At 46.5% G+C, this 18,206-nt stretch overlaps 1 protein-coding gene across 7 annotated transcripts in view; it reads right to left on the bottom strand.

Moving 5' to 3' along the window:
• WDR59 (WD repeat domain 59) overlaps positions 1–18,206 on the bottom strand; it is a 54,106-nt gene that overhangs the window by 21,587 nt on the left and 14,313 nt on the right. For all 7 annotated transcript variants that reach the window (XM_068956421.1, XM_068956423.1, XM_068956420.1 and 4 more), the window contains 11 exons: positions 17,871–17,908; positions 15,203–15,291; positions 14,621–14,737; positions 13,567–13,644; positions 12,959–13,115; positions 10,887–10,966; positions 8,533–8,665; positions 5,255–5,379; positions 4,201–4,365; positions 2,748–2,843; positions 1,299–1,455 (listed from right to left, as the gene is read on the bottom strand). In XM_068956421.1, the coding sequence (XP_068812522.1) occupies positions 1,299–1,455; positions 2,748–2,843; positions 4,201–4,365; positions 5,255–5,379; positions 8,533–8,665; positions 10,887–10,966; positions 12,959–13,115; positions 13,567–13,644; positions 14,621–14,737; positions 15,203–15,291; positions 17,871–17,908 (1,235 nt within the window). The remainder of the gene's footprint in view (positions 1–1,298; positions 1,456–2,747; positions 2,844–4,200; positions 4,366–5,254; positions 5,380–8,532; positions 8,666–10,886; positions 10,967–12,958; positions 13,116–13,566; positions 13,645–14,620; positions 14,738–15,202; positions 15,292–17,870; positions 17,909–18,206) is intronic.

Here is an 18,206-nt window from a genome sequence, read left to right as displayed (position 1 = left end):
GCATGAAGATCACACAACAAGAAGCAGGGGTGGTTTACAGAGGGAAATCCGGTGGTTTAAGGTATCAGAGTCAGGCAGGTGGTTGCCTGTCCATCATCCTGAGCACTTCTAAACTACAAGTGGACAATCCAATTTTCTCAAGCCAAATCCTCTCCTTTCAAACCCACTAAATTAAAGAGCACGTTTCGTGGAGGTGACTGTCTTAAAAGCACTAACTCAAGTGGCTTACAGGTGTTAGAGAAAAGAAAGCAAAAGAAAAAGAGCAAACAAGTACATACTCTTGTGTTATAACTCTTCACCAGAATTTGTCAAGCACTTGGATGCTCCACAGGAAAGTGTGGTGATAAACAGCTATGCAGAGAAACTGTTACAGCTGGTAAGACTCTTCTCTTCAAAAGGATAACCCCAGTCATCTGAAGCCAAATCCAAAACATGCTCTCACATGCTTTACCCCACTTGTTAGCATCTCAAATGTCTCCAGTCACCCACTCCGCTGTAAAGAGTTTCAGGGCTTAGTAGGTTTTCCTGAGCCAATTCAATGCACTATTTGGCTTCACTTTTGCTGGGAATCTAGTGTAGCCTCTAAGAACATAAAGCATCTTTCAAAACATACTCAAATTTAAATGTGGTCAGATCCAGAGGAGTCATGCTTGCATCTGAAACAGCTCAGTGAAACTTAGTCACTCTTACACACACCTTGACTGGTTCCTTAAGGATGCTCTCTGCACTGTACACACTCTCCTGGAAACCTGAACATGGCTGTTCCCTAACTTCCATTTGGGGGAACAGTTTCCCATTGACCTCCCGGGAAATTTATTTTGGACAAGGGGAAGGATGCAGAATGAAAAAGGAGTGGTTAATAACACAAATACTGATTCAGCAAGGGGTAAGTTCAGCCTTAAGTCACAGGAATTTTCTGAAGACTGAGAGCCAGAGCATGTCCAGCAGTTTGATGCTGTTAGAAGGGGACTAGACGAGGAAATACTAACTCCCAAGCTTCTGCAAAACAGAGGTTTGTCAACGCTTCTGGCATGCCACAAGCCAAAGGCCATCTGTTCAATTACTCCTGGATTTCCAGATGGAGATACTAAAATACTCCATGCCACACTTCCTGTAAGAGTTACTAATAAGGGCGATTGTCTATAAGGTTATCACAGTACAGCCACTCTAACACATTTTCTTAATTTCTTGTAGGGCAGTGACCAAAGCCTTGCCTTGTTCAGAGGCAAGTGTTCCCCAAGACACTAGAAGGGCCATTCCCCTGGCAGATGTTGAAACATATCAGCGATGGCACTAACCTGCACCACAGAACCTGGCTCCAGAGGTCCGTGGAAATGGGATGTTAGAGTCCTGGTAGGAGCCATAGGCATTGGAGACCCGGGCGAATGTGGGCAAGGGGGGTGTTACAGAGTTTGACAAAGCGTAGGGATTGCTGGAGGTACTGTCCTCTTGGTTCTGAAACAAAAGTTACCCAAGGTCACGCTCCTGATGCCACAGAAAGGAAATCCAGTCGCAACACCGTGCATCGTAATGCCAAGCAGCCTCAGGGCAGGTGCCAAAGGAGATCAAGCACAGAGCATGGCTACTGGTCTGGCTACAAAGGCAACATCAGCTTCACTCACCAGCACATTTACCTTTGAGGAAAGTGCTTCTCCAGCTGCTTGCTCAGAGATTTGCTCTCCCACCACAGCTGTGCTGAAATTCAGAGCTTAACTTAGTGGGGGGAACAAAAGCCTCAAGGCAAGACTGTATAGAAAATCTGACCTTCAGACCCTGGATATCTCACACAACAATACTGTCCCCTGTGAGATACCAGGGGACCTCAGGCCTGTCCAGAGGAATTTTGGCAGAAGTCTGCACGTATGGTAGAGTACTACAGCTCAGGACTAAAGGAATTCTTTAAAGGCAGCAGCATCGCGCTCAAGTCATCAGATTTCCATACAATGGTGACAGTTCTCATTCTTAAAACGGTACTGCTGAAACCAAACAACATTAAGATCAGCCTTTCCATAAAAAGTCCTTACTTTGTGACCAAAACAAGGCTTCTTGGAAAAGAAACTGAGGAGACTCCCTAGCCTTCTCCTGCTTAAAGCACCCTTTCCAGTACACTCCACCCACACACAGACCTGATACCTGACACAGAGAGGCTGAGTAGGTATCATAGATCTCACAGCTAAGGGCAGAGTGTGACTTCAATTTATCTGCAGTACCATCAGTACAAAACCTCAGCACAAGGATTCAGCAAAAACAGATTTTCACAGCTTTGTTTAAAAGAAGAAAACAAAACCCCTAGAATAGGACTAGCAGGATCTTTAGCTAGAAATAAGGAGGTAAAGACATCTGCCAGTGCCTTTCAGACGAGAATGAAACCATCAGCTCCCTGAAGACTCCCACCTTCTTTCACAGCTGACAACCATGCCCTGTATGATCACCTCAGAGCTGGGAAGCTACCGCACATCACTAGGGTGTTCCAACCCCCAGTAATTCCTGCTAGCATGAATATTAGTGAGTACGCCAAGTTCCCCAAAGCGGCAAGCCTTCAGGGCCTGATTTTCAGAAACAAAACGCAACTGATTGTCTGATCAGCTTTCTCCAACGCTAACTACAAGTGCTTACAAAACGTAATGGCCAGTTACAACAGTCTATTTACATGTCTAACAAGGCTGGACTTGCACTTCAGAGTCAGAAACACAGGATGTGGGAGAAGACAACAAACCGGGGCAGAAAGCCCGTGCAGTTCTCCATACCACAACAGACTCCAGCCAGGAGACCAGCTGACGCAGACAGGGTTCTAGACAGCTCTGATTCCGCTTCACTTTCTGCAGAGAAGTGTCTTTCAGTATCTGGAACACAGACAAGATGCAGCTTGAATCATGGTTACATCCACATCTTCCCACATTCTTTTTGTTTGCAGAACAGCTAAGTTGCCAGGCTCCAGAGATCCTGAACGGTCAAAGCCACCCGATAACACCAAATGGAGGCACACTGGTCCAAAGATGTGCTACCTGCTTTGAGGAAAGACTGAGTTGTAAGTCAGGGCACTGAGAGTTCACCTAGGTTCAGCACACTGATCCAGGATTCGGGCTTCCATTTCACTATAGCTTATATGTCCCATACCAATTTGTAGCAAACAGAATAAGGATTTAGGCTCCAGGAAGGAGACTAGATTGATCCATCTACCTGAGGCCAAACTCAGCTTCAGCCTGAGGCTAAACTTGCTTTCAAGGTGGTCAGCACAGTTGTTGGCCTAGCACACAGCACTGTTAGATTTGTGAGGACGGAAGCACTGAAATCTGAAGCACCCAGATGCGTTGATGTATTAAACTCAGAAATCCCTAGTCCTTGCTTCCTCAACTCTCATTATCCCTTTCCATTCAGTAAATACTGACCATTCCCATGGTCTGCAGCAGAGTGGAAAAAAAAAAAAAAAAAAAGGCTTCTCTCCCCTCTGCAAGCACAACAGAAAATGTCCTTCCCTCAGCTTTGAGGGCAGAATACAATGAAACAGTGAATGAAAGCACAACAAAGTCAGCAGTATTCTACCTCACTGCCCTTATCTGTTTTACATGAAGGGAGAGCTCACCGCTTCACCCATTCTCCCCAGTTCTAGGGTAACTAGAGGTGCTAGGTGTGCTCCTAGTACTATTATAGGAGAGGCAAGGGATGGCAGCTCTTGCTGCTGGACAGGGGATTTCAGCAGCAATAGGACTTCCTGCACCAGATGATCAAACACCTGGTCTGGAATTAACAGGACCCATGTAAAAAATCCCCACATTTTAAAAGCAGTCTATGAAAAGGGAGTACAGGAATCAACATCCAAGCTCAGAAATATCCTTCTGCAGCAGAGTGCTGAGCTTTTTTTTTTTTTTTTTTTTTTATCTATAATGGTTGGATGTAGCCGCATGAGGAGGCAGCTGTTAGGGATCCTCAGGCAATACAGATCACCAAGAGGAAGACAGCAGCACTGGAGAGCACGTGTTCAAAAAGCATCAGTTGAGAAACACAAATGCTGGGCTGCAAGGCCAACAAAGACTCAACCTAGAAGTTCCACAATATAACAGTTCAAGCAGTGCTCTGCAGTATGCCTTCAGCAGCCCACCTGTGTGTTTGGGAGGCCAAACGTTTTACTATGCCAGAAGTCTAGATGTCAAGTGTCTAGCCTGTGCATATTTATACAGCCTGCATACACTCCCCACACACCTTCAGCAGCTTTGCCTTCATTGAAGCTGTGATCGAGGTCGGGTTGATGAACTGGAAGGATGGCGCAGCATTATTGGGATATTGCACAGGGAACATCACCAGCATCCTGACTCTGTGATTGCCGCAATGCACTGACACTGTGCAGCTACGATTCACTGCATCCATCTGTGTGAAGAAAAACAATGCTCTGTAGTTAGATCTCCAAGGACCTTCAAATTTATAGTAGCTTAAATGCATGCTGAGGGGCTGATTCCTCTACACACCCATAAGATGAAGTCATGCTGTTCTCAAGGGCAGTGAACACAGTGACAGCAAAAACACCAGGCAGAGACAGCGCCAGTGTTCGCCAGCAAACTGCCAGTCCAGCAACCAACCATCTGGAGACTATAGCCAGCCCAGCCTGCTGAGGGGGCTGTGGCAGGCATCAGGCTCCATTCCCAACAGCCATGGCACCCCAGCCCACTTCACTGGGCCGTGGCGAGCTCCAGGCCCAGAGGAGCACTAATAAGCTGCACATAAGTTCATAAACCACTGATTCAAAAGTTGCATCAGGAGCATGCCATGAGCTGTAAAATCGGATAGAGCAGGGAGGGAGACAGGCGGCTGCCTCAAGTTTCCCACCCCAGAACAGCGCTGTGTCTCCAGTCAAAAGCTTCCATGCACAGAGGAGGGTTTGCTGTGCAAGGGAGATGCCAAAACTGAGGACAGGGAGGGCTCAGCAGACTGAGCTCAGAAGAAATTGAAACTAGATGATCTGCACATACTGGAACAATTCACTTTCCATTCTGGAGTCTAAACAGAGAGGAAAACACGGTCCAGCTTTCTTCGGACAAGAGCCAGTGTACTTACCATGCCGAAATACTTCCCTCACCTCCGGTGTCTGGGATTAAACTCTTTCTTATTACCCCTGGCCAAGAGGATCTCTATAGCCCAAAATAAATCTTGTTTACAGCCAACAGTCACTGTACAGCAAAGAGGTTCCCCTCAAAAAGCTCTGACGAGCCAGCCCACCCACATCCCCCTCCTACTAAGCCAGCAAAAGAAAACTCTCTACCTCTACATTGACATTTCGGATCTGCACGTTGATCAGTGAAAACTCCTGCTGCAGTGTTTGAGGCAGTCCCAGCTGGTCTGTTTTCTTTCCTACCAGGAGGTCATTCAAGAAATCTTCTTTTAAGGCTGACAAGAAAGATGGAGTACAGGCTGAGACAAGGTATAATAAATGATCCTTCAGCATGCAACACCAGGAGGCAGCCAAGAGAACAGCTTTTCCTCTGCTCTTTAGACACATGGAGGTATGAGTTTTACCAGAGAAAGACCTGCAAGCTAGACAGTCACAGCTGTTGTTCAGTGGAAGGCTGCGAAGCCTTGCTCTTTGAAGAAGCAAATCTGGCTGCACATTGGTTTCCCAGGAAGGCTGCAGAAGCTGTCTGAAGCCTGCATGGCCCTAAATGGTCTGTCTCTACTTAGGAGAAGGAGAAACCTTCTCCTCTTCATGCAGTACTGCCAGAGTCACAAACAACTGAACTGCAGCCTCTTGGTCTAGCAGGAAAGAAACTGCTGCCAAAGCACTCTCCAGGAGGAGCTCTGGTCTTCGGGATTCACACCCCACTGATCTTGGCTTTCAGAAAGTGCTTGCAAATCGATCTAATGAATAAGGTTTCAGAAGAGAGAAGAGGATGTTTCCGGCCCTAGGAGAGGCTTAATTCATTTGTAGCAGCAGTTTGCATGTAATGCTGCAAAGCAATCTAGTGAACAATCTTTCCACACCCATCTAAACACTGAGTCTACCTGACAAGTTCTCCTAACGCAGGTTTTCAGGAGGACAAAAACCCCCTCAAAGTCAGGGTACACTAAAACAGCGAGGCAAGTCCTGCAGGACACAAGGAATTATTTACTGAGTTTCAGAATAATTGCTCTCTGCCTATTATTGCGCCTAGCTTGCCTTGACTCCTGCTGTATATCCCCATTAGGGCAGGGACACCTCATCCTGAAGGGGCTTTGGCTGTGGCACCCTTTCCTAAGGAGGCCAAAAGCAGCCTTTGATGATAGCTCCAAGGACACAAGGAAAGTCCCATTTATTCAGCTGTCATGCTCTTCCTTGATATTTTACAGATTATTCCCGGGGGGAGTACAAGAAGTTGTCCTTTTACAAGAGTTTACCTGAAAGTTACCAACTTTGCTGCTGCGACAAACATATCTAGCTTTATTGCTGCCCAGCTGGCTTCTGATTTGACTGGGTAGGATGCTTAGCTCCCTCATTCCTATTTGTGTTTTTATTATATTGCTTAGATAGACTTCACAATAGGGTGCTGAAAAAAGGATCAAAAGAAGATCAGTGGCTCTCAGAGAAGACAGTGATTATTTCTAGCTCAAGATACAATACAACCCACTGAAATGCCATCGCTGAGGTTCCCAATATGGGAAGTGCCCTCCCTTCCTCTTCTTCCCCCATTCCCTTCCAATTAGTTTTTAAATCCTCAAAAACCTACATATTTGTCTAGATTCCTAAGGATCCTTTATAGACAACAGCCTGTGGGGAGAGTTTTATTCTGAAAACCAGCTGGTAGGCTTTCTGACTTATCTGCAGAGCCCTGCTCGCTACAAAGATCCCCCAAAGTGCTCTACTAATATAACACAGAGACTTTGTCTGCTGCCGAAATGAAGCCACCTCCAGGGTGAACAGCAGTGTTTAAGTGTACATCAGCAGCCCACAACAGGTTTTAGGCTAGAAAGGACTCAAATTCCTACCTAGGGACGTGCTTGCACATTGATCCTGCAGAGGATTTGCAGCAAAATCTACTCTGCTACAGAAAAGCAATTTTCATTCCCTTTGGCCACAAAGGAAACCTTACGAGACGGAACTAAACCCAGACCGCACAGGACATATGAATGTGACCTCAGCAGGGAAAGTGAAAGAGTTAACTCCATCCCATGGAAAAAGAGAGATCCGGCAGGTGGAATGAGAACATTTCTCTTACGGCTCCCACCTAGAGCAAGAGATGCTGTGCTTCCAGGCAGTGCTGTGCATGGTGAACGCAGGTAACCAGGGCTCTTGCTGCCGTGCTGCAAAACCCTCACGTGTACAGAGACACTGACAGCTTTTAGGAAGAGATTTGTACTGCTGCCACACAGGCAGCAGAGAAGAACTCCACTGGGATTTGCTGGGCAGGAAACTTCCAGTTAAGAAGAGCTGCCTTCCCAAAGGCACCTTGAAGCTGGCTCCTTCTATTCAGAGGACAGTTATTAGACCACCTGCTCCACCTCGATCCAGCTAGTTGGCAAGCCTCTCTCCTAAGGGAGAGCTACTCTGCTTTCCCATGGGAAACTACCACATGGGAGTCTACTGTAGCATCCTACTACAATGCATAAGGGAACTGTCCATTTAAGTCAAGGCTGACACACATGCACTGGAGCACCCAATTCTTCTTGCCTTTCCTCAGCATCAGATACAGAAATCTCTTTAGAGCGCTTTTTCACATGCGCATCATTACCTTGGGCCTCAGCTGCTACAACCTCTTCTACTCCGGCCTCGAGTGAGCCTCATTTTTCCTACTTACGTTCTTCAGACACCATCATCCTGAATGTTTTCCCTGGCCAGAGCTTTAACTAGACAAACCCTCACTCACATCGCTTCACTGTTTGCCCTTTCTCTTCCATAAAGCCAATTCAATGCTTCTACCCATTCCCATCCAACTGTCTGGCACTCACAGGCTAGAGATACCATCCTTCCCCCTCTGTTTTGCAAGCCTTCAACCACATATCTTATCAACAAATGAACAAAAATGTGGGAGACCTCCCCAAACTGCTTCTAGTAGATGGGAAAAGACATTCCTTCCACTCCACATCCTTCTTTTATCAGTTCATGTAGTAACTGCAACAGAAATGTTTAAATACAGGTGTGATGTAACCAGCATGTGTCAGAGTGCCTTATCCATACACCCTCTTCCTACTTGGGGCTTACTTCTCAGCTTAAATTGAACTAAATTCTTAAGAGGCAGAATTGATTTTCTGGTTATCTAACTTTTTCAGCAGCACGACACAACTACAACCCAAAGACAATGAAACTAAAGCTACTAGTGACAGGGAAAAGACTTGATTTATAGCTAGAATGTTTAACATCATCTTGTTAGAGAAAAACAACCTTTTTGGTAGGACCATCCTGAGAAGTCCCTTGTGCTCTCCCTCCTCCCAGACACGGTATCCATTAACCCCTGAAACAGCATCAATTTGTGCTTTGCCTAGAGTGTTATTTTCTTTGCCAAGATGCATCTTGTTCCCAACACTGAAAGAGCTGGTGGGTGAAGTTCCACAAGCCATCACTTGCCTCACCTTCCTCATCGCCGTGTCCAGAGTTATGTTGGGGCTCCGAGTCCTGGGGGTGAAGGGTCTTGTCTGGCTCTGGCAGAAGAGAAATCCCATCGATGAGCTCATCAACTCCATCCAGGATATCATTAGCACACAGCTGAAAAGAACAAGCACAGACACACGCTGCACAACAGAAACCAAACTGCAGGAAGAGCCCTCATCAAATAACTCACTTCTCCAGGGAGCCGGATTTGCAAGGTAGGTCTGTCCATGCAACAGTCATGGCTTTAAGACCTTGGCACAGTTTCTGTGACAAAGACAGGTTATTTTCCACTTTCCAGCCTCCTCATCTCTGTCACCTCAGATGGTCTGCAAATTCTCCTGCTCACTTACAAAGCCCCTCAATTGACAAGACCAGTTAGGACAGCAGAGGTTCTACTTTAATCTAAACTAAAGCTGATTTGCCTTTTGTAATTACTTGAATTAGTGTGTGTCAAAACCTGTTTCATTTTTTTGAACAGATACGATAGTAGCATGCTTTTCATTTTGATATTTACAGTCCAATAAGATCTAGAGGCCCAGATACATACTAAGGGCCCAGCACTCTAGATACGGTCTCAAAAAGAGAGAGACCACAAAAACTTGTGTTTCAAGTTCAGCACAAGAAAACAGGGAGGATGAGGAGAACAAGGTTAGGGAGAAGAAAGAGTAAAATTGTGACATAGCAAAGTACAGCCTTGGTCACAGGCATCATACCATCATGCGTGTAGTTTGGCTGAGACAAAGACAAAGAACAAAAACTGGGGTGGAGAGGCAGGGCAGAGGAAGAGTTAAGGCTCCGACACAGATAAACAGTTGGTTTAAGGATAGAAAAGTAATTGGTACAAATATATCAGCTAGGAATAAAGAGTTATTTTTCACAGGGGAGGTAGGTTACAGACCTGCAGGACTCCTGCAGGATCTGTGCTGGGACACATGCTTCTCAACATATTCATTAAAAACCTGCAATAGGAGGTGAATAGTGACGTGACCAAGTTTGCTGATGCACCAAGTAATTTAGGGTACTGATGAGAGTGGCTGACCGCAAACAATCACAGAAGGACCTTATAAGAGTGACTGCATTTAAAACGGAGGAAGAATTTCAATACAGATGCATATAAAGCAATGTATACAGGGAAAAATGGCAAGTTCTGACTGAGATGTAGAGGTCAAACTAAGCTGATGTTTTCATCAAATTATGCCCAATGATCTAAAAAGCAAACTGAATGTTCAGAATTCTTTGGGAAGAAACAACGAACAAAGTTCTGATTTCCATCCCAAAATGGATATAGTGGCATTGGAAAAAGGTCAAGAAAGGCAACAAGAAAAACCAGAGTTCCTGTACAAGGGATGAAGCTAAGACCTTTTGACTTTGAAAAGGAGGAAGCTGAGGGATATGATGGAGATCTACAGAATGAAGAGTAGCACAGACAGGATGGTACAGGATTGGCTGCCCATTTCTTCTTCCAATATATGAACTAGGATGTATCAAATGAAACTAACAGGTAGAAAAACAAAACAAAACAAAACCCACCAAATGAAAGGAGCTGTTTCTTCCACACAACATGCAGACAAGCTATGAAACTCCTTGTTGCAGGATGTTTAAGATAAAAAAAAATTTACACAGGCTGAAGGAAAGATGGGACGAGTCTATGGAAGAGAAGTCCACCAAACTCTACCAAATACAAAGACAGAAGGCTTAGGAAACCTCTAAGCTGCAAGCTACTGGAGGCTGGGAGGGTATTTGAGAGAAGTGTCACTACACACTTGCCTCATTCTTATTCTGTTCCAAGATATCCACAGCTGCAGATGAGATAGATGGGCCAATACAGGCCACCTTGGCTATATGAACCTTTGGTCTGACCCAGCATAGCTGTTCTAGTAACCACATTAGCCAATTTGTAATTGCTGCCAGACAGCACAACAACAGGATTCACACTGCCTGCACCAGGGCCAAGAACCAATGGAAACAAGGGGGGAAGCAGAGGGCACTATCTCTGCATTTATCTGATACCTGGAATGCCCCAAAAAGAGTCATAGAGTCCTTCAGCCATGGAGGTGGCATCTTCAGAGGCCATGCAGACAGTAACTGCTCTCCCCCTTTCCTGAAGGACTTGCCCACTCACTGTTACACCACCAAGCAGCCTTGTACTTCCGCAGAAGCTTTCGAGAGACAGACACAAAGAAGCCTCAAGCACAGAGCTGGGCTGGAGCTGAGGAGGAAGCTGGCTGCTCTGTCTGCAGTTCTAGGATACAGGAGTGACCAGGAGTGCAAAGAAAGGGAGGTGAATTCATCCTGCAAGATATCTGTCTACAATTTAACAGATGCGTTTACATACCCTCTGCAGTTGAGAGTCAATCCGCCACATCCGCAGAGTCTGATCACGGGACCACGTAACCAGCTGGTAGTCTTTAGAACCTTAAAAGAACAGAAACAACCTATGGATCCAGATGAAAACACATTATCTCAACCCTGCATTTGGTGTAAACAAGCTGCAGCAAGCCATCAGGGAGGTCCAGTGAACAAGGCATCAAATGGGAAGGCAGAACTCGAGTCCTGCTCTGCTTTGTACTGACTTACATGCATCAGCCCTCCCTGTGCCACAGTTACCTCACCTCTAAATGGGGTATGGTTTACAGATGAAAAGCACAATGGAAAAAATAATGAATGTGATGTCAGCTTTCAAATCTGGAATGAACAACATCTATTACACCACCTATTTGAACAGAAGAAATAACAGCTGAGAAATGGATTTACATTTAAAACAACTGTAAAGTCAAAATATGATCTAGTTCATAACTGTTTTAAGATGCAGGCATCTTAATACATTTTTAAGCTAAGAACAGCTGGTTCTACCCTTCTCCCTTTTCCTTCTGAAAGACCTGGATGCTGCCAAGATAAGCTCAGGTGTAACGAAATGGATCAAGCCACATACTATCTATCAATGCACAAAGGTACACGGACTTGTTTGTCTAGGCAATGTGATACAGCTAAAGCTTCCCTTGTCAAACAGCTGCCGCAGTTTAAGAATTCACAACTGCCCAGCTGCTTCCTACGCCTTTCAGCTGAGACACAGTGGCTATCTAATTCAGCACAGCATAGCAGACTCTATTTGAGCTCTGATTTGAGCTATCTTTACCGGTAGTCTCGGCATCAAAGCGGACTCTGAATGCTCATATGATTGACTCACGTTGCTTAAGAGCGTGACTACTAGCCCTGGATATTTATCTGTTAACTTACCTAAGACAACACAACTAGGGTTTAGCCTCTCTGAACATTCACACAAGCTGTCTTACCCCGTGCCTCCAGATACTAACATGTCTGTACTGTTCTCCTCTTTTGCAAAAAAAAAAAAAAAAAAAAAAAAAAGGCAAGGCATAGAGAAAAAAGTGACTTAATTACCCCAGCAGCTGGTTGGAAGAGTTGGACCAGAACTCAGCTGTCCTAAATCCCAGTCCAGTGCTGTCACCTTCACCACTGATAACTGGTTGGTGTGCAGGCTCCAAGGGTAGGGAAGATTACATTACTGAACATCTCTAAGAGCTAGTACAGGAATCTGCAGTCACAGATAGCTCCATAGTGCAGAGAGGAAATCAACTGGGGGCTTAACACTGAGCTAGAGTCCTGCCACCCCGGTGGTGCTGTGTGTGGCACATGGTAACACGCTGCTCATCTGGACTCTCCCATTAGCTTCGTGCACTTTAACATAGAGCGCTGCAAAGCAGTACCGCAGGGGACACCAAAGTCAGACGCGCTTGTTTTGTCGATGACAGCTGAGGTTCTGGCAACAAAGCTGTGCTCTGTGTGGTTATCCAACCCCTAATATGGAATTTCCTATATTTAACTGCCTACACTGGAAAATTTAGTCAGGACTGAACTGACAGCAGCCTCTGTATCCCATGCTCTCCCCTCCCTACCTTTGCCAGCACACAGATAAGGCGGGTTCACTGGTGCTCTGGTGGAGGACATGCCTGAGGCTGCTGACTCAAGCACTTATGTGAGGGGTTTGCTGGTTAGGCAGGCAGCTCTGAACAGGGGGAGGGTTCCCATCTAATAGTTTGTACAATTCATTCTGAAAGATCTATTTAAAATAGACTCAAAGGAAAGCAGAGGCAATTAGAGTCACTGTTGACCCACTCGGCATTCAGTGGATTTGCTTTTAGCAAAAAAAATTTGGTTTTTTTTAAGCATGGAAACAATAGGGTAATGTTTCTGCGGCCACTGCTATCACACAAGTACAAAGCAGCTGTAATTTCGTGAGGCCAGGAAAGCAGATAGGAGGTACTTCAAGGAAAGGGAAGGATCAAAGGGTGATAGCACGAGCACTGCAGTCAGGGGCCAAGCCTACACACCCACAGCAAGCCAAGGGCAGCAGCACAGGGGAGAGAGCACATTCAGCCTTGAACTCACCTTCCTTCTGCTTCCTCCATTGGAACTCCAGCACCACGTCATCATGCCCCACAAACGTGTGGACAGGTGTGTTCAAGTCAAAGACGTTCCAGAGAAGGAGACTGTTTTCCCGACGGAGCTGGGGGACCATCACTGTCACCAGCCCATTGCTGAAAGGCTTAAGAGAGAAAGACCCTTTCGGTCAGCCCTGGGGAGTTACGGTCCCACACTGCTATCATCATTTTCTGTAATTCTTTCCCTTCCACATTGACGAGAACGCCTGGGCTCTAACGGAGCTCAGCATTAAACAGAATCAGGCTCAAAACAAGGACGGAGGGGCGGGGGGGGCGGTCCAAGGCAATTGCCACCTGCACAGGGGTGGTTCCCCCACAGGAGGGCTATGCCAAAGCCTGGGCTCTCACATTGCTAGTAATTCTTTCTCCCAAGCGCCCCGTCATGGGCATTGCTTTTCTAGGCCTTTCAAGCACCAAGAGGGATTTCAAAATCAAATTCACGATGTCCGGCAGCAGAAGTGGTGAGAAGCCCTTCAGCAGTTCTTCTTTATTTAATGTCCCTTTGCGCATTTACTCTCACAGCACAAGCACAGCTGGTGGGCGATTTTCACTCACCGTGTATCTTGCCTTCCAGACTGGAACCTGGCAGGGAAGGATATTGAGGTATTTCCGAGGCTGACGGTAATCCCAGAACTTCAACAAAGCAAAAAGACAAGCCAAGGCACCAGTCAGCTGGCTATACTTTCAGGCTGCAGTTTCCATGTGACTCACAGATAGGAGAGAGTCACAAACATGCCAGCGTGCTCACAGCATCATTAGTAACCTCATTCATTAACAGCAGAGATGGCCCCAAAGGATGAATACCAAGCTATTAGCATCTAGCAGCATCTTTTAGACAACGAGTGACTTGGGGTCATGGTCACAGTGATCTTAGCTTGAGTGATTAGAGCGGGGAGACAGGCAGCCTGCTTGGACTTTCAAATCGAAAAGGTACCCTGCAGGCTTCTAGCCAATGTGCCAGTCCAGACTGGAGGCAGACCCACCCTGCTGTTACTGTTAATTTTGTAATGAAGAATCTAACCTTTTGCTTTGCTAGAATACACATGAATTGGTTTCACCTCTGAGCTTAGCTAAATGTGAATGAACTCAGGCTGGCTGACATATCAAGCATGCTATTTCCCCTGAGGTAAAAGGCCCTGCATAGTAATACTTGCAGGCAGTCTCTTATTGATAACCCAATTTGACACAAATTTGGGAACCTCAGGGGCTGGAGTATGTCTCCTGCCAAATTGCTGGAATCAGCTTGAGGCTTGGCGTCACTGGATTTTGGGGAGAAGACTCTTCTGACATGCGTGGCCAGCTCCCCTCTGGCAAGTGACAGGCAGAGGCAGTTGTTTTCAGCTTCAGTACTGCCCAAATCATCACAGCTACATTAACTATGGCAAGCATATGTGCACCCATCCTCCAATGACTTCTCTGCTTGCTCTGGGAGCATACCCCTGGGTCAACACACACACACACACACACACAGAATGGCAGACACAAACAAACAAAATTGATCCTCTTCTTGCCAATATCAAGCATTTTTAAAGATTTCAGCAGGAGGAGAAAGGGATTTGCATCACCATCCTGACATCTTCCAAGTAGGAGGCCCAGAAGCAACACTTACCCTGACAGAGTTGTCCTGGCTGGAGGTGGCCAGTGTGTACTCATTGTCAGGATGCCAGTCCAGACCATGGATTTTAGAGAGATGAGCTGCCAAGTACTCCACTGCAGTGCTGGGTTTCTGCAAGGAGAGATGTTTTCCTTCTCACCACAGGACTCCTGAAATTTGGTCTAGTTCTTTGGTGTAGAAGGACACACTTCAACAAGGGCAAGAGGTAGAACACCCACCTGCTGGGGAAAGGCTAATAGCTCAGTAAGAGTAGTTGAAGGAAAGGTCCTGTGAAAGGCAGTGACAAATTCCACAGTCACCAAGTACAGCCCTGCACCATACTTTATACTCAGTAAAATAGTTAAGTATTGTGGAATCAAAGCCAAAACGTTAATGGGTACAATTTCTGGGAAAGGAGGCTATATGCTCTCTTCAATATCCTGGGCTCCCAAGTGCCTCTACTTTAAATCCACCCATAAGAGAGATGGGAGATGAAGATGTGCATTTTTCTCCTTGGGTATTTATCTGTAACCGGAGAGATGCCTGTATTCATTAAGTGGAAACATGCACAGGCTGCTCAAGAGACCCTCAACTCACCCTTTTGTCCCATATTCGGACGTCCCCATCATGGCTGGTTGCTAAACAGTTGGCATTTTTCTTGTTCCATTTGACCTGGGAAGCTCCAGCTGCAACACAAAGAGAGCAGGTCAAGACAAGCAATTAGAAAGCAGCACAGTAAACCCTTGACCTGTCAGCAGAGCTCTCCCTAGCACTGAAAAGGTAGTTCAGAGGAAAGACATCCCAGGAGTCGGTGTGAAAGATGACTCTGCTTCATGGCCTGGGAGTGGACGAGCAGCATCCTGCTGTCTTTAAAAAAATGACTAGTTCTTGCTTCTGCGGCTTAGCGTTTGTGTCCCAAAGACCTCAACGCCAGCATGTTGCAGTTACATACGTGCTTAGAAATGTCCGTTGCAACTTCTAGCCATGGCTTGTACCCGATTAAAACGTTCACTTCCGTTAACTCAGATGGAGCAGTTTCCTCCACACACAAACTGCAGCTGCATCAAACACATCCCACCCCAAATCTCTTCCCTTTTTATTCAAGCTACTCCCTGATGCTCTAGGATTCATTTGTACCTCCCAACTCCCTCCGTACTATCTGAGGTTAGACCAGTAACACTGGTTTCCTGTATATTACTAAAATACAGACGTGAGAGAAGGCTACAGTGCAGGTCGATCACATGCCTGGCCAGATGAGGGGTGCACAATGGGTGGCTCTTGGTGAATGAGAAAACCCCTCTAAGAAACTCACTGCCAAAACACAGAAAACAACGATATCAATGGAATTGCAAAGAAACTGGATGATGGTCCAAGATACCACGAGGGACCTGGGAATAGCCTAAAATCAGAAGTTGGTTGTTTCTAATGAGAAACAAAATAAGGCTTAGGTTGATGTGGACTGTCCAGATATTGCAAGAGAAATACACATAGCTCCCTTATCCTTATCTTCTTATTCCGTCAGTACTTTGAAAAGACGTTAAGCTATCGGAAAGCTGCACCAAAGGTGAGGTCCATGAGAGAGGTGAACGCGAATCCCACAGCCTGCTGCCATGCCCACCCTTCACTACCTACCTCCTGCTGCATGGTGAGCTGTTTCGTCCTGCTGATTTTGCAAAAAACTAGTCGGGGGTGGGGGAAAGCAAACAGGCTACCAGCTGACTGAGTTGATCCAGGCTCACTGAGGGGTACACAAATGGACCAGCACTAAAGAGAATCAGGCATGGGAGGAGGGAATCTTTCTCTTGGGCTAGCTCAGCTGACTCATGAAACTTCACCCCAAGCACAAGAACAGAACACCGCTCCGGATCAGTAAGTTTTTTGCATCACTGTGGTCCAGTGACTTAATAGCTGAGGGGGAAAGGGGAGCCACTGCAAATGTGTACCCTAAGGAGATCCAAGCAGCAGAATATAAGAAATGAGTGTTAGGAGCATTGCTGTAACAGCAGGAACGGTAACTCAGGAAAAGGGCATGTTTTCCTCTGGTCATCTGTACTTTGCCCATTTTCAACAAACAGCTGGTCAGGACTGTCCACACAGCACCTGCCAGCAGGTGGTATTAAAGACATCTGAACAGTCATGCTGTTGACAGCCATGACAGATGCCTTTCCAAAGCAAGTACAGCCCAAAGAAAGCACCTTTGTGTTATTGCTGCAGCTTCCAGCATGCTGAAGGCGCTCCAGAGAAGCATGACACAGCCTGTTAATGTACCCAATCCCTCAGCAAGTAGGGCGGCAGGCTGGGCAGTCAGCATCATTCAAAACCACAACTTTGGGTGCGATTTAGTTTCTCAGCTAATTCAAACACAAAAGGCCATGGAGAAATTGCGAACAGGCAACACAGAGAAGACGAGCAGTGCAGCAGGGTGGTTAAGCAGGGCGGAAGCTGCTTACGCCTAGATGGCGCAACTACAATGTGACTGCCCACCAATTTCAGGACAGCCAGCCCAGGCACTGCCACTGCTCTCCATGCCCAGGGACATCCAAGGGCTGGAGACACAGCAAAGGCAGTCCCACTGCAAGGCACTAAGCCATAGGAGACTCTGAAAAGCAACTTGAATAAGGGCTTAAGGGAGAGTCAATAAGAGCTGAGACAAGAACCTGGGGCAAGGGCTTACCCACCTTGCGGCCAGCCTGCAGAAGGCCCTGGCCCCGTCATTTTACCACTCTTTTCACACATTTTAAATCATCCCCATGAATTCATTTTGCCTCCTCTTTCCACACCGCAAGCCCTATAACTCTATTTGGTTGGCAGGTAGGCAAGCAGCTCCCCTTCAGCACACACCAGTGGGACACTGCCCTTTCCACTGCCAGGCTCATGGAGACGTACAGGCCAGGCAGTCACTGGGCTGAGGCCCCCTTTGCTCACTTGCCACTGCTGAAACTTGCCTCTTTCTTCAACTTGCTCTCATCCCTCTAATGTACCTTCACCCACCCCTACAAATCAGTAGCACCCCCCCCCAAAAACAAACAAACCAAACTCTCCTCCTCATCTTTATTGACATCTCATCTTGCATTCTGCTCCTCCAAAAGTTGTTGTGAGCTGCAGCCTCCCAGGCTGCTACTACATGGGACAATTACACATGGTGGCAGTTCTGTACTCTTGCCATGTTCAGCGTAGGAGCATGAAGGGAAGGAGGAACAGCAGGGGCACATGACACTAAATGTAGGTATTAAACAGGCCTATATCATGCACACACCATACTTACCAACTGCAGAGAGTGAGACTGTAGGCTTCCTGGTGTCTCTGAAACACAATATTGCTCATGTGAGTACCCAGGGCACAGCCTCGCAGGTCCAGCTTCTCCAGTGAGCTCCTTGCTCCTTCAAGACCAACTATTGCTGGCCCTTGGAAGTTAATATGCCTCCTGCTTACTTAAAGTGCAAATCTAGAGCTAAAATACATCAAGTTAAAGGGAATACAGCACAGAGGGGACCAGTTGGAGAACAACATCTGTTCTGTCTTGCCATTACCTACAGCAGCAAGTGTATGACATTGGACAGAGTGGGAGGGGGCATGAGGGAGGAAGGCAGGCACACAGCGT

This window comes from Struthio camelus, chromosome 10, assembly GCF_040807025.1.
Source record: "Struthio camelus isolate bStrCam1 chromosome 10, bStrCam1.hap1, whole genome shotgun sequence".
Classification (NCBI taxonomy): domain Eukaryota; kingdom Metazoa; phylum Chordata; class Aves; order Struthioniformes; family Struthionidae; genus Struthio; species Struthio camelus.
This window is presented reverse-complemented; position numbering and strand designations above follow the sequence as displayed.